This window comes from Micropterus salmoides, unplaced genomic scaffold, assembly GCF_014851395.1.
Source record: "Micropterus salmoides isolate LMB-PRFRI ecotype aquatic unplaced genomic scaffold, ASM1485139v1 Ms_hic_scaffold_13, whole genome shotgun sequence".
Lineage (NCBI taxonomy): Eukaryota > Metazoa > Chordata > Actinopteri > Centrarchiformes > Centrarchidae > Micropterus > Micropterus salmoides.
Genome location: NW_024040374.1, coordinates 9660492 through 9682894, shown reverse-complemented (window position 1 = coordinate 9682894; position 22403 = coordinate 9660492). Strand labels below are relative to the sequence as shown.

Genomic DNA, 22403 nt, shown 5'->3' with positions numbered 1-22403 from the left:
TATGAAATAATTCAGAAAGGAGTCTAAATCATCACCAAATGACTAGCAGACTTGCAGATCACAGTCACCGGATCTGTCATCTTGAATTAATTAAACTGAGAATGAATTGACCAAAATCTGAGGCCAACAGGGTTCTTTCTTATTATTTTTTGAGCATCGTTTGCATATTTGCTTTGGCTCCATTCTGTTTCATTTTGTTGAAAGGTTTGTAGAGGCAGCCATTTGATGGTGGTTGGCTCTGGCTTCCCTCTCTGCTGTTTTTTATTTTATTTTTTATATTATGTACAGATGTTGTCGTGATGGTCTGTGATAGACAATAAAACACTAAAAAGAGAACGACAATGAGATACCTTGATAAGGGCAGACAAAGCAGAGATCAGGAGCCAATGTTGTGTGGCGATGTGATGGAGGTTAGATTGTGTTAAATTGTACTCAGATGTGACTGACTGGCCTGATTCTCTCTGTGTTTGGTCGTAGGCCAACTATCGGTGGAAAGTATTGTCTGGGGGAGAGAAAGCGCTTCAGGTCCTGCAATATTGATGTGAGTATTCTTCATCATCATCGTCAGTATTGTGGTGGGGACCACAATGTGAGGGTATTGTGGCATGTATGTGTATATATAAATGTGTCTGTGTGTTACAGGAGTGTCCTGCAAGCGCTCTGGATTTCCGGGAGATTCAGTGCTCTGATTTTGACAGTGTTCCTTTCCGGGGAAAATTTTACACATGGAAGCCATATAGAGGGGGTGAGTGAGTAATCGATATCTGTGTGGAGTGTATGTATGTGGTGATCTTGCACTAATCAATGTTTTATATCGGTCTTTCCCAAATACTCCAACTGCCAATTGGCAGTAAAATGCATAACACTGCTATGCTTAATTTGTAAATCAGGAGGTCCCAGAACATAGAGAAGGTGCTGTTCTGGTGGTTAGGGAGAAAAAACAGTCACAGAATGCAGCAAAAATCCACAATGACCGGAGCACATTGGACAAGCTGTTAAAACTAAACAACATGTCATAAGAATTATTTATTTACATCTATTAAGCAGAGCATTCACAATAATGGCTCAAAATCAGCGAGGGGGTGTGTTAAAACAGCTGTTTATGGTTCTCTAAAATATATATAATTAGACAAAATATCCACCCATTATCTTTATCTCCGCTCATCCTGTGCAGCGTCGTGTGGATTAAAACAACATAATATGGTCAAAAGTAAAACACACTCCATCATCTTACACACTATATCACTACATTTTGCTATATTCTGTATCTGTTAGGTATTTTCTTACCTGAATGTCCAGCATATAAACTAATTAAAAAGACCCCCACTTGGACCAGTTCTTAAAAATGCTGCTAACATTTAAATGCCTACCTAAAAATAACTCTGTCATATAATATATACTAGTAAAACACTCTCAAAAGGGTAATTTTGTAGAAATGAAGAAAAGTAGATTCAAATAGGAAGGAAGAAGAGTTGATGACAGGAGACAAACAGAAGTCATGAGACAGAGAGTAGTGTGTGTGTGTGTGTGTGTGTGTGTGTGTGTGTGTGTGTGTGTGTGTGTGTGTGTGTGTGTGTGTGTGTGTGTGTGTGTGTGTGTGTGTGTGTGTATGTGTAGAGAGAGAGACAGGAGAAGGTGAATCGAAGCTGCAGACTCCCTCCTGTCTGGCCCACAGATGCTGGCTGCACAGAGCCATGCATCCCACAATGCCTTGCGAGAATTCCTCGCTCCTGATGAGCACTACGCTGGACGTGAAAGATAAATAGTTTCAACGACATAACTGCCTTTAATCATAATGGCTTACAGAGATGGCTCGCCAGCCAATTCCAACTTCAGGCAACAAGTGCTCCTTTCATCAAGTCAGCTGATTTTACAATGGAAATCCCTTGCAGCTGTTAAAATAGGAACCGTGCCATAGACTCTGCCCCGCGTAAAGGCCAGATCACGCCGCCCAGCCCCTTCCCTGTCCTCTGTAGCCTTCTCGCTCTCCTCGAATTCTCATTTCAGCTTTCCTCCTTTCACTTTTACCCTCAAACTCATGGAAGACAGCTTCCTTTTCTTCTTCTTGCTTTTTTTCTTTGCCTTTTCTGCTCTGGTCTCTATAAATGTCTCTCCGTCTGTCACTTTATTTAATTCATCATTATGCAGCCTCTCTCTCGTTTCTGTCTTGACACTAAGAACAGAGGCAGCCTTTCTCTCTCAGCTCAGGCAACCAAGGACATTTCATTAAAAAAAGGTCGTTTAAGCTGCTTTTTTTGTTCAAACAAGGTGCTCCACATTGCTTTTCTCTGTCCAACAGCCTTCACATTCAACCTTCACACTCCATACAACACACCCTGCAAGTTACGATACACACACGCACACCCTGCTGCAAGCCATGATTGCCCTGCCAAAGCTAGGCACCTTGGGAATTGTAGTTTTCCGTGGTCTGACCACTTTATCGTCTGCAGGCCGTGCCAGTACATACTGTACCTGCTTCAACACTGCCAGCACAAACAAACACAGCCCAGACTGATGTCAACAGCCACTCAAATAGTGGAGCTATTGGCAAGCTGCACAGATGAATGAAGGATATATACCACTTGGCTGGAGACGACCTCTAGCAACTGTGTGTGTGTGTGTGTGTGTGTGTGTGTGTGTGTGTGTGTGTGTGTGTGTGTGCCCGTGCATTATAGCAGTGTGAAAGGAATAGAGAATAAATAGAGAAAGGATGAAAAGAGTATAGTCACGTGAGTGCACATCATACTTCGCTGTGTGTGTGTGTGTTTACAGGTGTCTCTTCACATGTAGGTGTGTGTGTGTGTGTGTGTGTGTGTGTGTGTGTGTGTGTATTTATGCATTTTCTTTGTCACAGTGCATTTACAGATATAGATATTACATCATTACTTAGATCGGACCAGTGGAGCTACTAAATATTAAACACATATGCACTTGTGAAAAAGTAAAGAAGTACTTTTTACGAGAGCTCAAACAATTAGTTAACTAATTAATAGATAAATATACTGATTGGCAACTATTTTGATTATCGCTTACAATTTTAAAGCACAAATGCCCAAATGTTTCTCTGAATATATACTTTTTGAGAAAAGTACTTAATAATAATAATAATAATTTTAGTCAGTTGAAAATTCAGTATCATGTGCATAATCAGTACATGTTTTGTGAGGCTGGTGTATACCTTCGTGGTATCAGTGTCTTGATATACCCATTCTGAGTCCTCTGTCTGTGAATGTGCATATTTGTGTGCATTCATTGAGTTAGAATTCAGTAGTGTTGTCTGCCTGTGTATTTGTGTGTGTAATCGAGGGAAGCAGGGACCTAATCACATTCAGCTGCTTGTTCTCTGGTTGTCAGCGCTGAAAAACATGCTTCTCTCTGCACCCTTCATAAGGATGCGATGCATTCAGCAGTGTGAAAGGCTTGCAACCAGTCGTGCTGTTGCAGTGTTTAAATCTATGCTGACAGACAACTTTCCCAAATAGCTTTGACTACATTGTCATCTTAATATTCAAAGCAGACTTTAATGTCTGGTGTTAGTAATCTTTCATTTTTCAATCAGGTGTTCAAAAAGGTGTAAAAACCAAATTAAAGACCAAGCCTGATTTTCAGAGATGCTAGTGAATGTGCGTGTTGGTGCTGGGATGTGGCAGTTGGCCTGCAGGAGGTTTTGCTGCGGTCTCTGACTATTCCATTAGGCATTCAAATTCTGCACAGTTTGGAATATTTGTATTAGATCAGATTGCAGGGTAGTGGCCACAAGCTATTAGGCTAATACAAGTTCAGTTCTTGGAGAGAAGTCCTGAAAGGATTTTGAGCTTTTTTTCTGCAACATTCAGTGGGCAAAGACCATTGTTGAGCTTTTGTAAACTGGGAAGATGGGGCGCTGGGAAAATAAAAACTCATATACTGATCATTGAAAGAGCAATCTCACCTCAAGCTTAATTTAGTAGCTTTTCTGGACTTTCGATCATATCACATGATCTTCATTAGATGGAAGTATCAAGTTATCATTTAAATGTAGCTGCTGAAATTTCCTTTTTTTGTTGAACGAAGTCTTTTCTATGTTCACTTGCAACTTCAGTTGTGACCTTTCACTTGAAGGTCCATTTAGTAGGTGTGTTGGACATTTAGACCATACCACCTAATATTTAAGATGTTCATCAGCATCAAATTAGGGGCTATGATTTACCCCAAATTTAAATTGCAAAGTTCAGTAAAGTCAATACAATAGAAAACTAAATTGAATAAAATGCTTCTGTAAGAGACCTTGTGCTTTTAAATCTTTAAAAATGTGTCTTTCCATTGAACATTTTTCATCTGTGACTGTGTGCATGTGTCTGTGAATAGTGCAGATTTGTGCAGACATACAGTACATGTAACAGTAGTTACATTTAGGCCTGTGCTTGCTGCCAAGCTTGAATGTGTTTTTGTCCGTGTTTGTGTGCTATAGTGTGGATAGATCTGCTATATGGAAACAGCTCCATGTATGTTGTGTGTGTCTAGGTGGGGTGAAGCCCTGTTCTCTCAACTGTCTGGCAGAAGGATACAACTTCTACACAGAGCGTGCTCCAGCTGTGGTAGACGGCACACCTTGCCGAGACGACTCTCTGGATGTGTGTGTAAACGGAGAGTGTAAGGTAAGATAAGACCTTTCTACTGTATGTGTGTCTTTGACTGTATATAAAGATTGAAGACGCATCTCCACTCCCTCCAACTGTACAAAAATGAAGCCAAAATACGTGCACTGCCATCTTGTACTGGTGGTGTCATTTGGATTCTGCGCAGTAGCGTTCGGGGCTGGAGCATCGGTATCGATGTCCCGCCCATACATAGCATAGCATCAAATAACTAATTAAAGCTGGGGTAGGCAACATTGGAGAAAGAAGCAAGAGATTTTGAAAATAACCAACTGAAAAAATCCCACCCCTTCCCTTCATCCCTCCCTCCTAAGCCACTCCCCCAAAACACATTTTCGCGTGCAATGAGTGTACGGGCAGAGTGTGCGCAGGTAGACATGGAGGTTGGTCAGCCAGTTATTTAGTTCGGACCAAATTAATAGGTTGGCCGTGCTTATTACAGTCCTGTGACAGCCACAGAAACGGCATTTCTTTTTCATTTTTGTGTCAGAGCATTTGATTTACTGATTGCTGTTGAGAGAATTTCAACAAATATAACAAAAAATGCTGCTGCTTCTGTCAGCATGTATGCAAACGTTTGATTGAAATAGTAGACGTCTGCATGTGAGCAGACAGTTTAACTTGAAGCAGCAGAATAGAGGATCAACACAAGACTGCCTTCAACTGAGATAATATTGTTTATTCTTGCTCTCTAGACTCTGGACAGCTGCCATTGTCTAGTTTACACACTGACTGCTGACGATCATCACTATTAGCTGCTCAACTGAAAAACTGTCTTAACTTTGGCAGCGATCTTAGATCCCAATTACCGGTGCTCTCTCTTAATCCCGGCTGTTAATGAAAACAAAACATGTAACTGCTGCTCATTTTGATGAAGTGGAGACCACCTGGAGGTCAAACAGGTCCCTGGAACACATTTTGACACCCACATGGTCCATTAGTTATAGGATGCAGACGCTTTGGACGGGGAGAAAAAGATGTGAATAGAAAAAAAACCTTCAGGATATCCAGCTTGTTGGTTTGTGGTTCCTGTGCACTGTAGAGTGCCAAAAGATTTTTTTAGCTCCCTCTCTCCTGCCTCTTAGCCCCCCATGATCTTGCTTTATTTTAAGTGTCATAGAGGTTGGGTAGACTGAGGAGCTGAGGGCGGCTGGAGTGTCTGCACTCATCCAAAAAGAGGATTTTGTTTATCAGTATCCCCTCTCTGTTCTCTCCTCTCTTTTCCCCTGTACTCTGTTCTGCTCTGGAGGAACTCAGTGACCCTCCAGCTCAGCTGTTAGTCTGTCTGCACTGCAGGCAGGCTTTCATTCACTGCAGCCTTATTATCTCGCTCTCTTTTTTTTCTTTCCCTCTCTGACTCTCTGCATCCATTCCTCTCATTTTCTCTCTGTCCCTCCATTTCCCCCCTTCCTTTTTCTTGCAACTTTCTTGCAATCCAGTGTCAGAGCTTCTTCCTCCCTCTCCTTCTGCTCTATCATCTTACCACTCATACATTTTATGTACACATAAAACTTCAAACACACTGTGGAGACATCTCTCTCTCCTGTTTGCAGCCTCATGTTGGCTTCAGTGCATAACTTAGGGTCTGACAGTAAGGAGAGGGGAGAAACAGAAGGAGAAATGTGGGAACAGATGGTCCAGTTGAACACAACATGCCGCTGCAGACGAAAGGCACGTCTGCCAGAGCCCCTTTTTCCAGAATCTGTTGGTTAAAATGTAGAGGGCCAGAAAATGGCATTGTGCAAATGTGTGCTGTGGTTTTAGGAGTTTGAGATTATATTATAATCTTTAACATATAACTAATTATCAATATATCAGGAGGGAACCATAGGAAAAGGGAAATTAAGTATAAGACAAATCAAAGAAGAACAAAATGTATAATATAAAAGATACACACTACAATGCAACTGGTGGAGGGAGGGAAAAATTGAGAGAGGAGAGAGACGGTTGAGGTGAAGATGTTAGGGTTAGGTATGAATGTTAAAGCTGAGGTAAACTCAGACAAGCACACAGTTAAATGTCTTAACAAAACAAATGCATTTTTAGTTGTAGCCTGTAGTGATTTTATAGTTCATTGATGGTAAAGTTTGATGAACACAAACCACAACATCAGTCCACTATTCATTTGCGTTACAGTAATCAGATTTTGTATTCATTAATAATAGCCAAATTGCTTCATTTTTATTTTGTAATAATCAGTTTTTTAATTATATACTTTATATATTTTTAATGTTTAATGCCTTTTTATCATGTATTTATTGTGCTTTACAAGCTTTACTTATTTACTTACAACCGTTTATTGCTGATGATGATGTGTAGTGTGTGATATATTGTGTTCTGTGTGTGTGCTTCTGGAATGTGAACTGTAAACACATGGATGCTCAGCACAAATGAAATTCCTAACGGATCAATAAGTTCTTTGAATTTTAATTGAATTGAATTGAAGCCTATGAATTACACATTTCTTTTCCCACTAAAACCTTCATTATGGCTCTTGTAAATCCCATCTGCGCTATGTTTACGCCTCTTTTTAAGAGGTGGAGAACGCTTCACATCAAGCCTTAGTAAATCTTGCCCAGAGTGTAGAAAACATTAGCAAAACCTGTTCTTTCATGAACTTAATAGAGGTATAGGTAAATCCAGGTGAAGACTGTACTGTATCAAGGACCCACTAATCTGTCAACAAATTTCCGGCTTAAAATTGAGACAGACCTAGATTTTATTATAAGAAACTGTGCAGGGAGTCATAGTCAGTTCAGCTTTTTTGCATTCTCTTTTGGTCTGTCATTTTCAGAATAACTGCAGTTTCTTGCAGGCACAATAAGTCAAGTGCACATCTAGTATTTCAAATATCTTCAGTTATGTCCCTGGCTCAGTATCCTGGGGTGCATATTTTCCCTTATAGTCATAGTTTTAGCTGACACAATTCCCTTGTTTCATATAATATCAACGGGTCTTGAGTTGCCCTGTCCTTGGAGCAATTATTAATCCAAATCCTTGCATCCTTGCCCCCCAATTTGTGTGTCATGCAAGTTATTTAAGGTGAAGTTGGGTCTGCATATTACTTGTTCATTCAATTAGTTCGTTATTTTGCCATCTCTCACATCTCCTGATATTTCAACACCTCATTAGCCCTCTCTACAATAAGCAACTGCCACATGGATATATGAGAATGAGAGCAGTTGCCATTCATTCTCTACACTTTTGTTTAGGTTTGGTTCACTGTTAAAGAGTTTGAGTAAAACCACCTGCTTTGCTCATCATGAAACTTATTTATGTCGACAGCTATGAGTTTAGCAACCTAAGAGCATTATGTCTGCTCAGGATCAGAAAACACATCTGGACTTACCATCTGATATTTCTGTGTTTTGGAAAAGTGGTCTGGAAGACATTAGAGGTAATCCCTCAGCCTGGCCTCTGACACCTCTCGACTTTCTGCCTGTACCCCTTCACCCATGACCCTGAATGACCCTGCAGCTCACTCATTTCTCCCTTCTCCCAGCATGTAGGCTGCGATCGTGTCCTCGGCTCGGACGTTCGTGAGGACCGCTGCCGGATCTGCGGGGGTGATGGGAGCAGCTGTGTGTCTGTGGAGGGACTCTTCAATGACTCACTACCTGAAGGAGGTACAGAACTGAAACACTCAAGCACTAGTCATCTCATTAATTTTCTTTTGGGCGCTGCTACCGCAGAGGTTTCTGCACATGTAGATAAAGATTTTTTCTGTCCCTATTTTATTTGCTGGGGCGAAGGCTTAAAGTGGATTAGGAACAATCTCCAACGTGAGGTATTTACCATGAGAAGTTAAGTAGTGTAATTGTTCTGTTGTGCCATGCACATGCAAAGTTTGGATTCTGATACTCTGGATAGTGAATGCATCTTGGAAAGCTGCCTTGCAATGTGAGTTAGTATACCCCAGACATTCAAAATGTATCGTATAATTGTCTGTTCACATGCAAACTGTGTTCACAGCAGCATATTGTTACAGTTATTTATTTGATAAAGCCAAAAAAACTCCACGTGGCTGCAGGACAATCATTTATTTCATCACCTGCTGTACTTAGGGTATTTCTGATGAATGCTTAGAGATAAATGATGTGTATATACAACCACTGAAAGTTGATGCAGCCCAGATATAAAGTTGGCATTACAGATAGTAACAGTCACTAGTCTCATCCATCATTGTGTCTACATCAAGCAGTTTTTTTTTTCAGACCACAGGGGACACTTTTTCGTATTATATTACAACATCAGTGAAGTTTTATTAGAAGGTCATGTAAATATAAGATATAATTGGGTATCATCTGCATACAAATGAAATAGTATATCACAGTATGTCAATTAATTACATGACCAAGTGGAAACATATTCATAGAGCAAATAATTGAACTGACCCTTCAGGCACATCACAAGTAAGATTTGTAGATGAGGAAATTAGGTTACCAAGTTTAAGTGAAAAATACTTTGAATTGAATTGAAAGCTTCAAACCAATCAAGAGCCACGCCTCTTAATCCAATGTGATAATTGAGTCGATTCAGTTATTACAATCAACAGTGTCAAATGCAGTTGTAAGGTCAAGCAGGATTAAGATAGAGTAAAGGCCAGCATGTGTTACAAGGCAGAGGTTGTTTGACACACGTTTAAGATAAAGATTACACTGGTACTTTATACAAGACATAAATGAACAAATACAATGAGTCAGATCAGCTCAATATCACATACACAACATGATCAGTTCCCAAGCCAAACCAAGATCTTTAGGAAGACAAAGAATATTTCCTTGAAAAACGTGAGGACGCACAAATAAATACACACATATAGCATAGCATGCACTGTATATACATATATTTATCCACAAGCCACCCAGATACATGTGGCGGACACATTTAGTTGAGGTCCGACCAGTGTGGCTTGAGGTTCGGCTGCTTTTGGATTTATTCTGGGTTACATTTCTCCCCACAACACCGATTTCAGAATTTCTCACCCAACTGTCAACACCACTCACCCCCTTCCAGGATTCCTCAGAGGGGACGCACCCTGTGCAGGCAGCTGTGCTCTGGACCACAGTGACCAGGCCACTCTGTCAACCCCAGCTGAGGTCTCAACTACCCTCAAAATATCATCAACCTAAAAAATCTGTTAGTAAGGCTGAAGTTGAAGTGTAGGTTTTAAGTTATGTGATCTGGGGAATGGTGTCCATGGTAAATGCTATCCGTTGATTTAGTATTGCACCTCACTAAATTTGGGGGAGATGCGAGAGAACAATTAAAATAATTGTCAAAAGTGATGTAGCAGAGGTTGAGACTTACTGGCTCCCGCATTTTCCATTATACAACTAGACAGTGCCTGATAAAGGCGCACATCTTTTTTAGTAACACAGGCTTTGTGTTATAAATGTGTCTTCTCCAAGCTGAGACACTATCATCTGGGTTGTTTTCTATTATTTTAGGAACCTCCCTCTAGAGCCACAGAAGATATTTTGCATCTCCTTTCATGGGTTAAGTAGCACTCCTCACAACTGATCGCCTAGTGCAAAAACTGCTTTGTAATAAGCTGCAGTCCCAGCATGCTTTGCAGTGGTTGGTCAATGATGCGATTTATAGAGTTTTGTATGTTTACAGACATATAAAATGTATCTGTTTGGTTTTGTTACCAAAATGTTGTTAACTGTTAGCGAACACCAAACGTCCATATGTGATTGTTGAACACCTCATTCCAAAACGATGGGTAGTAATATGGTGCTATAAGAGCATGGGCAAGAGGAACGCTTTCCGCAAGGTTTTGGAACCTGGCTGCAGGGATTTGCTCCCATTCAAAGCATTAGTGAGGTCGGACACTGATGTTGGGGCACGACTGAAAACCCTATCTAATTCATCCCGAAGGTTAGATGGGGTTAAAATCAGGGTTTAAGGTACAAAGACAGTAGTATCACAGTGTTCATTTGAGTTTACACTACATACCTAACCTGTCAAAAGAGTACTAAAAGTCTAAACTCAGTCGAACTGTAGTATAGCTTGGTCTCATTTCTAACCAAACTCAAACTGGAGGCACAGAAAGATTTATGACTGTCAGAATCACTCTGTCATGTCAACAATAAGCTTTTGATTTCTTCGAACTCCTAAAGCTTTTAGCCAGCGCTTCTCCTCTCTGCTCAAGTGATTTAAATATGGTCTGGGATAAGTGCTGCATTTATGTGCTCCTCGGATGGCCTCTTTTCCTGAAATGGGAAGTCGTTCTCCCAACTTTGGTGTGTACATGAGCTTTAACTAGGTATGTGGAAACAATTTGGACATTTTTGTATTGTGTCTTCATGATGGGTTGTCATGTATGTGAAGTATGCTGAAACAGTTTTAACTCGACTTTCCGAGTTGGTTTCCGATTTGAGGGGGCATTCAAGTGCATTTTCTGTGCCATTGTCTGGAACTAATTTGTTCCGATTATTCCTACATTACATGAATACAGTGTAAACCAAACCAATGACCCTATACTGAAAAACAGTTTAAAAAATGGCATGAATGTCTAATGGAGTTCCTTACATCACAGAAAAGTGAAAGCTGAGGTTGCTGTGTTACCTAATTCTGTGCTCTCATCTTAGCTGCAATGATGTCCCCTTAGGTGTCTTTCCATCTGTCCAGGCAGTGGCTCTGGTAGGTGGTGAGGGGTTACTGAAGTTTCAAGGACTGGGTTTACAACTCTTTTGCTGTCTGTTTACCACACAGGTCTCTGATTGTTAACAGAAGACCACACTCGCACTCTTTCTGTGTCTGTCTCAGATGCCAAAAACCTCAAACTCTGTTCTTCTAATCTTCCACGCCTCCATCTAGAAACCTAGAGCAGGGTGAGTCCCGCCTCCCAGAGCTCCACAGAGAGGTCATGAGCCAAGCCTCTCGTTTCCTCTTGTGGTAAAAACCCTGGAAGGAATTATTTCATTCCTTCATTTTTTTTATTCCTTCTTCCTATCGTGAGGCTGAAGTTATTTACAGAGCTGAAAGCGGTCTGGCCTGCTGGCTGGACAGCAGAGCAGAGCTGAGAAAAGCAGAGCGAGGTGGGGCTGAGGTGAGGTGAGCGTAAAAAGTAGGGGACTAGAGCCCAAAACAGTGCAGAGTGGAGAGAAGAAGAAGAGAGGAGAAGCCAGCATAGTTCTCGTTCTCTTGCAAAGAGCCGAGCACAGCAGCTGGGGCCGTTTGCCCAGGAATGCTGCTGGAATCTGAAGCCTCTGCTTAGTTCATTGGCGTCCCGCGGAGCTAAACACTATTAATACATCACTCCCTCTTACCCCCAGTCAATACACCTCCTTCACCTTGCTTTAATTTTTGACTATGTGTGTGTTTCAGGTTATGAAGAGGTGGTCAGAATTCCCAAAGGATCAGTATTTATCCACATACAAGAACTCAACATCTCCCTCAACTACCTTGGTAAGATGATATTCATAGTAATGTTTAGTATAATTGCCTGCTAAAGTAATTTGTTACAAGAAATATGAAATGATTATATGTATCATAATTATGAGTTATGTTTTCTTTTAGAGTTGCAAAGTAATATAATGTGCCTGTTTGAATGTCTCATCCTTTCTGGAATATTAATATCAGTTTTAATCTCTGCATTCAACAGGCATTTTTCACTTCAGATAGAATTTTATAGCAAGAGGGGTTATTAATAACATAATGATGGCTGAATGCCATTTAAGTGCTTGGGTTTCAGAGTCCGGCTATTGTTCATGCTGGCTCACTGTCATGACTTTCTGGGACATTTTAATACAGTGGAGCCAAGTCAAAATGTGTGATTTGAAAAAGGCCTACATCAGTTTAACATCTGAGGTTGAGTAGCACTTTTTAAGAGCACAGGCGTCACTAATAACATGTTTCATCTATGTGTCCCAGAAAGGCAGTGAGCCAGCATGCACCATACCAGGCATTTGAACTGGAGCACTGACAACTGTACTATACCTGCAAAAAAAATGTCTGTCCTAAGAGGTAGCTTCGCCAGAGGTAGCTTATCCAAGTGGGAAATAACGCTCACATCACCTCCATAATTGTAATTCATTCAGAAATATTGGACATTTATGACAGCTATGATATCTCTGATTTGGTGAAAGAACATTTGTTCCAATATTAACACTTATACAGTCTGCCATTTAGAAAGGAGCTATATAAGCTTTGTTTATCTGGTCTCCCTCTCCTCTGTGTCCCAGTGCTGAAGAGTAAAGGGGACCAGTACTTTATCAATGGGAAGCTGACCATTGACACACCGCGCAGGTTCGATATTGCCGGCACCACCTTCCACTACAGGCGGCCCACTGACGGACCAGAAACTCTTGAAGCTCTGGGGCCAACAAACATAACCCTGATTGTCATGGTAAGAATGGAAAGAAACTCTGAAACAGGTCTTAAAGAATGTCCTAAAGGTGTTAAATGTTTGGTTGTATGTATGTTTAGGTGCTGGTGAGGGAGGAGAACCCAGGGATCCACTATCGTTTTAACCCCCCTATGAATAGGGATCCTCTGACTGGCTTTGCCTGGCACTACACCTCCTGGTCACGATGTTCAGCTCTCTGTGCTGGAGGTAGACACACACACACACACACACACACGCACACAAACTAACACTTGGGAGAACGTTGCATTGACTTGCATTAATTTGCTGGAGGCCCAAGCCTTAAACATAAAGCATGCCTTATGGGGACAAGTTTTGTTTCCAATATGGGTGGTTATTCTTCATGATGTGATTTTATGAACATATTTATGTCTCCATAAGGTGATTTAACCCACTTACTTGTGAAAATAAGGTTAGTCAGTTATTTGGGTTTAGATTTGGTTAATTAAAATTTTGTTGAATAAATAGTTTAACATTTTGGCAAATGTGTTTATTTGGGAAGACTGCTTGAAGTCACTGCATCTAGCAACTTGTCCTTTTTACACTTATGGACGTTGGTGAATTTTGTTACATTTGGAAACAGCCAAGCTAGCAGTTTCTCCGTGTTTCTTAATGTCTTAATGATAAGCTAAGCTAACTGCCTGCTTGACATACAGAAGCTTCCTATTTTTTGGACGGCTATGAGAGTGGTATCAGTTTTCCCATCTAACAAATATAAGCACATTTCCCAAATTGTCAAGCTATTCCTAAGGTTAGAAGAATGATTAGGTCATGAGTTTTTTATATTTGATGCCACACCCTCCACAGTTTTTGTACAAACTTGTAAAAGTACAATATGAGAACAGGCTTATGAGGGCTTGTGTGTCTTATTATGAATTCCCTGTCTCTCTCCCTCACATGGATATACAAACACACAGATATACTAAGTCACACATACAGTGACCCATAAGAATACACAGAATAAATCCCTGCTGTAGACTAACACTGACCCAGGGAGGCCATTGGAATCCATGTTGAGGCCAGAGGAATGCGAGAAATACATTTTTTTCACTTGGTGTAATGTGAACAGGAGGACGTGAACATGAAGGGTGAACATTTAGTGAGGTTGTGACAATTTCTTTATATTGAGATACTTTTTTGTGAATTCATTTCAGGCATCTCACTTTGACATGGAGTTATTAATCGGGCCCTAGCCCTAGATGTTTTAGCAGGACTTTAAGCAAATTGTTGTCATCTTATTATTAATGACAGTTCCACATCACCACCAAGGCAACACTGTCTTTGGCACTACACTGGAGTCGGAATGCCAGTGAAAATCATATGGGAAATATCAAGCCAACAGATATATTGTACTATTGTGTACCTTTGTTCTGTTGTGTACATGGATTTTAGAAGAAGATATGTCACTTTTATGAGTGCCTGTTAGGTCAACACTGGCTCATTTACAGTACTTTGTTCTGTTGATCCAATAAGCATTATTCCTCAAATAAACTAATAAAATAGAATATCACACATTGGATCTCCCATTTGATGGTATTTACGTGAGCAGCCAGTTTGTTTTGCTGAAAAATGAAAAATGCAAAAACTCGTTTTTTGAAAATGTTGCTGTCACCAGAGTAGAATTTGTCCTAGAAGAATTATTATAGACCAGATCCTAACCCAGATAATTAATCTCAGCAATGTTACAGGTTCCATGTGTGAACAGGGTTCAAAACAACTAACATGGAGCATGAATGCTGATGTATCCATGGCACCCTATTAATGTCCATTTGAATGTTTGTCTCACCTGTGGTCAGGTGCACAGATCCAGCAGGTGGTGTGTAAGAAGCTGACAGACCATTCAGTCGTTTATAACAACTTCTGTGACAAGAGGAACAAACCCAAAGAGAAGAGAAGATTCTGCAACACTGAGCCGTGCTCCCCAAGGTCAGTATTGTGGAATATAAATGTATTTCTAATGATTTTGTACTTTTCTTGTTATATGTGAGTGTGTGTACTTCAGTATTTTATGTCACTATACCATCTGTCTATACTTTCAATCTCCATGTAGGACAGATTTGCGGAAGCTTTGTTTTAAATGTTTTCTTTACTAATAAATATAATTGTAGTATTTAATTATTTGTAGTGATGCTAGTTTTAGTTTGCAGTTTTAGAGTTATATTAGCTTTCGGTATAACGGTATAATGATATTTGATGACCTAGTTTAGGTACATCAGTATAGTGATTGTTCAGGTTTCATTTTACAATCACATTTTGATAGTAAAAACTATAAAAATATATATTTTTTTATTTTATTTCAGGTTTAGAGGCATTTGATGTCAGATATATGCACACTATGTATATTAATTGTGTATGTGTTGGTTGACTATTCCTAGCTATGATTCCTGTTTGTACAGTATAATCTCCTCCTGCGATGTGTGTCCACACTTTTTTAAAATTATGCAATGCAAACAAGGAAATTTAAAAAAAACTAATAAAAGTTAATCTTGCCTCTAGCTGGTGGACAGGAGAGTGGTCAGAGTGCAGCCGCAGCTGTAATGGCGGCCTGCGGACACGGGAGGTGTTATGTAAAAGGAGGATCTCTGCGACTGAGGAGAAGGTCCTAGACGACTCAGCATGTTCCTCCCTGCGTCCTTCTCTCACTGAGCCCTGCAACAACCACAGCTGCCCCCCTGAATGGCTGGCCCTGGACTGGTCAGAGGTGGGCAGATGTCACCCATCATGCATGTGGGCTGCATGCTCTCCTGCAATGTTTTTTAGTCAACTCATGGCCGAATTTGAACCAGTGCTTGAGTTTTCTGCAGAATTCCTCCCAGATGAAGCAATAGTTGAACCTAAGAAACCCAAACATCTGCCAGGAGAATGTAAGAGTACCATAACCATGAAATACACAACAGAGGCACGGAGCAGACAAATCATCACACTGAACATGTTGTTGCAGTCATGAATACAGATTGTTACACTTATCATCTGTCTGACATACTTTTAATTCTGACAGTTTGAGGAGTCTGTGGGAATCTTTTACATCCTTCAGTGTAGCCGTGCAGACACACAAATTACACTTTTAAGACATTTACTTTTTCTTGTGTTCATTAACTACACCAGGGTAGAAAAGTCCATCTTCTCATATTCCACTTTGTTCCTGGAGCTAAACCTTGTTCTCACAGCAGAATGAATTACCAAATTAAATGGTGTCAGAAGTGCTGCAGTATTCAACTTTTCTCTTACATCTTGTCATAATGTAGCGATGGCAGTGGAGGAATTATGTCCAGCTGATTTACAGGACCTAAGCAGTCTTTTGACTTTGTTTCTTATACAGCTGCTGCCCTCTGCTGAGTGGATTCGGAAGTAGTTATTTTGCATGCTTATGACCGCAGTGACCCCCTAGTGCACCCTCCCATCGCCTCCCAACTCCCTGCCCTCCCGCCTGATGTTTTCCCTTTTTTTCCTATCCCTTTTTCTTCATCCCCCGCTCTGTCCGCAGTGTACGCCCAGCTGTGGTCCTGGCTACAGGCACCGTGTGGTCTTGTGTAAGAGCGGGGAAAGCGGTGACAACCTGCCAGAGTCAAAGTGTCCCAAATATGGCAGACCCACCTCCAGGGTGCGCTGTAACCTGCAGCGCTGCCCTCCCCCTCACTGGGTGACGGGTCCCTGGGGAGAAGTATGCAGACTTTTGGTTTATTCTTAGTCCTATTCATGGTTTTACTGGGACATTTTATACAGTTCAGTGTCCGTTTTGTACTTAAATACAATCCCCAGATCAAATATTTGCATGTTCTGTGTGTTTATGTCACTTAGTGTTCTGCCAAGTGTGGTCTGGGTCAGGAGATGCGTTCGGTGCAGTGTCTGACCCACACCGGCCAGCCGTCCAATGAGTGTCTGGAACATCAGCGGCCAGCAGCCATGCAGCAGTGCAAGAGCAAATGTGACCTCAGTCTACCCGTCAGTATAGACAACCCCGAAGGTCAGAGGTCAAAGTTCACTCTTTGCTAAGAACTATATAGAAAAATTTCCCACTTAGAGGTTGCACTTGAAGAAACATTTTTTATTATGGTGCTCCAATTCAGAATTTAATTTTAACGGGCATTCTGTGAAATTATTATGAACTGGATGTCATCAGATCAAGTTTTAACTTGAAAATTTCTAAACCTAGGCTAATAATGTAGTAAATATGTAGTTTGTGATAGGTATCTGTGTAATCATATGTTTATATACAAATTAATGTTTGAACATGTTTAACGCTAATTATATAAAATATATATGTCATTCCATTTAAGTAGTATTAGTCTTTGAAAAATAAAAGAGAGGATATTTGTGGTATTTTGAAATCCTGCACTGTTTCTAAAGATCTGTAGTTAAGCTCTGTCACTTTGTTTTCCTGCAGAGTGTAAAGATGTGAACACTGTGGCCTACTGCCCCCTGGTGCTCAGGTTCAAGTTCTGCAGCCGGCCATATTTCAGGCAAATGTGCTGCAAGACCTGCCAGGGACACTGACCTGGACACCATGAAACTCAACAGCATCCATCTTTGGGTCCTGTACACACTCACAGTAAGCCTGAAAACCCTCCCACTGAGCCTTGTAACAGCAGCTCTCACACTACCTCTATCAGAGGAGTGTGACATTTAACTGGGATGCTGTCGGACTGACACGGTCCTGTAACTGTTAAGAGGGACCCTTTTCCAGCAAGAATCCAGCCCGAACCAGGCGCCTCTCCGGGCCAAGCTGAGTTATACATTCCACTGGAGGGAGGGCTGCTGAAACCTGGAGAGACAGAGAGAGTAACATCCCTGCATTGTCTTTTAGGATAAACCCCCTCTCTCTGTCTTTCTAAATGATCCCTCTGTTGTAATATTTTTGGTGCTACTATATTTCACTTTGGCCGCAGGGCTGGTTGCATTACTCTCTTTAACCTGTATGTTAACAGGTGATATTTGTTTAGTTATGAATTTTAAAAATCCACTTTGTAAAGAAAATTATATTTTCCAGATATCTTTGCCCATGATAAGGAATATGTTATGCTATAAAAAAAGATTTTCTATGTTATCTAATAGTTGTTACTTGACCACATTGTTTTATGCCATTGCTTTGTTCCGTATAAGTGTATTCATCAAGTCTTCGCTGTTATTCAGCTGAAGTATGAGCAGAGTTTGATTTGCACAATGTGTCAGCAGTCCAAGTACTTTTGTATTTTATGTTTGTTTTGAAGTGATTTGACTTGATGTCTCTGTGGAAGCTATAAAAGTCTCACTGCAGTGAACCTGCCATAGTCTTGCCATTTTGGTTAGTTTGCTAACCTTTACAGTAAAACACATGGAGACACTGCCTTAGTAATGTGAGCAAAGAATTTTCAGATTATAGGATGTTATTTTGTGTTGTGGCTGCGGACTGTGGCAGCTTGTGCATAAAGTCTTCAAAAAGGAACTTTTAACAACTGAAGGCCTTGCTGTTATTAAATGTTTTTTTTTGTGGTTTATTTTTTCCACATGTTACCACTCATTCAACAGTGCTAGTAACTTTTACTGTGAGTGGAAATTTAGAGCACAGTGAGACGCAGTGAATCAGCTCTGCCAACAGGAACAGGCCCAGTGAGGAGGAGTTAAGACCTCTGACTGCACAGCTTTCAAAGAGCATTTTATTATAGCAGCAGTGCTAATCTGAGGATGGATTTACACACACATAAAATGTCTGATTTCTTTGTGGCACAGATTTGATGTATTCGTGGGCTGTCTGAGACCAAAATTCAGGGTATTGTGAAAAGATTTCTTTCTACAAATGTTTATAGATTAGAGCTAATTTGAACCTGCAATGACATGAATGATTTTGTTTAGGGCCTGATATGGCAAACTTCACAGTTGCTTATTTACAAATAAGCAGTTACAGAGCAACATTATCATTCATCTGGAGTCGCATTCCTGATCACATAATGATGTAAGTCCAATATTCACTCTTTTTTTTTTAGCTCTGTTCTGGTGTCCACCAACCCCTGAGGCAAAAACCTGGCTTTTTAGCTGCTAAATCCTCCACTACGTTCACATGCTTTTTAGCTGAAAAACGTTGCCTGCTGTAGCCAAAAATGACTCTATTAGGTCTTTTCCACCAACATAGAACCGGCTTTTGAACTATTGGAGCATTTCGACTAAAAATAAATTGGTTCATAACCTGAAAAGTTGGTTCCCAGTTGGAACCAAAAATAGCAGGTTTACACATTGTCACTTGATTAATTATTATGAAAATATTGATGATAGCTGCTTTAATGACTCGTCACTCAATCACTTGGTGTATAACTGGGTGCTGAATTCTCAAAGAAAAGAACCCAAAATGATCCGCATGACAGCACAGCAGCTAAAAGATTCATTAATGGGCAGATGCTCCCGGTGTGTATGTTATTTCCTGTTAAAGACAGTGATGTGATTGTGTGAACCAACAGGAGCCGTGTAACCACACCCATATTTGTGTAACGGAAGTACTGATTTTGTTTTTAGAAAACAGTGTCCGCTGTTTCTCCATCCTGCAGAGAATACTTTTAGAAACGCTGCCTCAGAGGCTCAGTCATCACTGTGATGTCCATTGTGCTCTGAACTCTGCTGCAGACAGACTCTCACACATGTTCACACTGATCACCGCCGAAAGCAGCTCTGTGTAACACTAAATGTCACATACTTTAATTGTAAAGAGAGGAAGCTACAGTGTGTCTTTATGGGGATCAGCTGCAATGTTGTTTTTTCTTGTGGTGCTTTGGTTTGGATTGGTGCTATTAGTTCACTGTTGTTGTCATTGTTTCTGAGTTATCATTTCAACAATTGTTGCTTTTAATTATTTAGAACTTAATTTGAGCCTGTCTGTAATAATACCGATCTGCAGAGCCGGCCTGAGGTGTAAGAGTGCAGCTGCTTAGGGCCCCTCACCCACCAAGGGCCAAACATGCATTTTATCATAATTTAAGATTTTGATTTACACTCCCTAACTTTGTTTAAGTTGCCAGTAGTGCCCCCAAAACCCCAAAATGCAGCTCACTGTGCAAATTTTAGATTTATGTCAAATACTTTAACAATTTCTGAAGGGGCACTATACAAGATATTGGCATTTCCAACAATTAAGAACAAAAAATAAACAAACATTTGGGGTTTTGAGAATACTTTAACACATTCTTTAAATTTAACAATTTATTTCTGGGGGCACGTGGCTGCAAATTCTTGGTTATCAGATTGTGCACAGGGTCTCAAAAAGTTAAAAGGTCTGCTAATCCATCCATGTTGAGCATAGAAACATTATTATACAGAATATTTAATTAAACAATTACCTTCAGCTTACGTATTTCATCAGAGTGTACAGCAAACTCATCCCTGCAGTTTATCAGGACAAATACCATTTGTAACATTTTCAATTGCACATACTGTTTAAGAAGATATTTCAAAGAATAATTGTCTGGGGATATTTCCTGTTTCAGTGTCTGAAAGGCATCTTTCTCTTTCTATCTACCTGTGCCTATAATAAAGGTTCACACTGAGTAGTGAGCCTGTTGTATCTGAGTAAATAATAGGGACCGTACCGGTAATTGTTGTTTTGTTTTTCACATGCTAATTATAACATGACATGTACTGTATGTTGTTCAATAATATAGAAGATGAATCCATTTGTCCCCTATGTAAATCTTTTTAAAAGGAAATAATAAACTGATTAAACATGGTGTATTGTTGATTCTAAGAAATGGGATTTGGTCATTTAAGCCTCCTTCATCCATTTGATGTACTTATATTTGTATCAGTACTAAAAACATTTGGCTGTGCTTGTGCCTAAATAGCATTCAGACTGAAGTGGAGATCATCAGCGATGGTCGTCTATTTCTGGATCTGACAACACGTGTCGAGAAAGAAGCAACTTCTTCCTGTTGTCTGAATGAGGCTGAGACATCCTTCTTTACAGACAAGAAAGGGTTTGTTGATTATGTGTGTGTATGTAAATATACTGTATGAATACATATATAAGAGTGTGTACCTGTAAAGATTTTAGATGTACGGTCTCTTCTACCCTCTTTACAGGTATTAAAAAGAAACACAAAACAGCCACAAAGAGCAGCTATTTATTAAATCGCGGAATATGACCTGAAGATGTAAAATAAAGAGAGTAAATGATCACAGAAGCAAAATGAGACATCAAACTGTAGTCAAACGATTACAGAGGTGCAAAGTGACCACAAAGAGATGCGAAACAAGACAAAAAACAATTAAAAAAAGACAAAATGACCACAAATGGTGAACGACTAAAAAGAAATGCAAAATGAGAAACAATACAGCTGAAAAGAGACAAGAAATAGCTGAAAGGAGACACGACACAACAACAAATAGATGCAAAATGACAGCTGCAGCTTGGGGCAGCTATGGCTTGGGAGACAGAGTGGGTTGCCTGTTAATTGGAAGGTCAGCAGTTCAATCCCCGGCATCTCTGTGCTGTGTGCCAAAGTTTCCTTGAACATACTGAACTGCGAATTGCCTCTGGTGGCTGTTCCACCAGTGTATAAATGTGTGTGTGAATGTTAGTTTCTGTTTGGGCTAATTCTATTTATGGTGGATCGGTTGTAGTTTAAAAGTGATTTGAGTGATCGAAAAGACTAGAAAGGCGCTATACAAATATGGAGCATTTACAAAGACACTTAAAATCACTACAAACGTTGCAGTAGTGGCTATGTGTTTCATTGTTATGTACAACTATTTATATTGCACAGTTTACTATTGCCAAGAACCAGGGCTTTAAATGTGAATCTTTTTTTTACCTTTTTTACAAATGAAACCCTCCCCTGAATACATGAGACCAGCTTCACATTGATCTAACAGTAGCTTTGCTAGATCTTTTATTTGTATAAGTGCTACAAACATTTGGCTGTGCTTGTGCTTCTTATTCAGACTGAGGTTGAGATCATCAGTGATGGCTGTCTATTTCTGGATCTGACAGCATTTGCGTAAAAGATGAAGCAACAACTTCTTCCTGTTGTCTGAATGAACCTGAGACATCCTTCATGACAGAGACAAGAAATGGTTGATGATTATATGTGTGTATGTGTAACTATACTGTATGAGTACAGATATAAGCGTGAATACCTGTAAAAATTTTAGATGGTCTCTTCAGCCTTCCTTAACCTTTCTGTCTATTAGGGGGTTAATAAAACCAGGAACATTGTTCTTTCACAATTTGTGTCTTAGGTTAATCTTGATTTTTTAAATGACACCTGCCTCTGACACTTTTGCAATTTTATTTTTTTTAAATTATGGACAAACGTCACCTCCATGCTTTTGTCAGTTTTAGGCAAAACAACCACAGAGAAACACAAGACAAGAAGTGAAACAACTAAAAAGACACAAAATGACCGCAAAGGGACACAAAATGGCTGCAAAGA

At 40.1% G+C, this 22403-nt stretch overlaps 1 protein-coding gene across 1 annotated transcript in view; it reads left to right on the top strand.

The window, feature by feature from the left end:
• The window catches only part of adamts10 (ADAM metallopeptidase with thrombospondin type 1 motif, 10), a 57098-nt gene extending 36399 nt beyond the window's left edge, over nucleotides 1-20699 (top strand). The window contains exons 15-26 of the mRNA XM_038715399.1: nucleotides 478-541; nucleotides 643-745; nucleotides 4504-4637; nucleotides 8140-8263; nucleotides 11973-12053; nucleotides 12830-12993; nucleotides 13074-13200; nucleotides 14808-14937; nucleotides 15508-15712; nucleotides 16496-16672; nucleotides 16810-16975; nucleotides 17396-20699. Of these exons, the coding sequence (XP_038571327.1) occupies nucleotides 478-541; nucleotides 643-745; nucleotides 4504-4637; nucleotides 8140-8263; nucleotides 11973-12053; nucleotides 12830-12993; nucleotides 13074-13200; nucleotides 14808-14937; nucleotides 15508-15712; nucleotides 16496-16672; nucleotides 16810-16975; nucleotides 17396-17505 (1585 nt within the window). The 3' untranslated portion in view covers nucleotides 17506-20699. The remainder of the gene's footprint in view (nucleotides 1-477; nucleotides 542-642; nucleotides 746-4503; nucleotides 4638-8139; nucleotides 8264-11972; nucleotides 12054-12829; nucleotides 12994-13073; nucleotides 13201-14807; nucleotides 14938-15507; nucleotides 15713-16495; nucleotides 16673-16809; nucleotides 16976-17395) is intronic.
• The last annotated feature ends 1704 nt before the right edge of the window (nucleotides 20700-22403 follow it).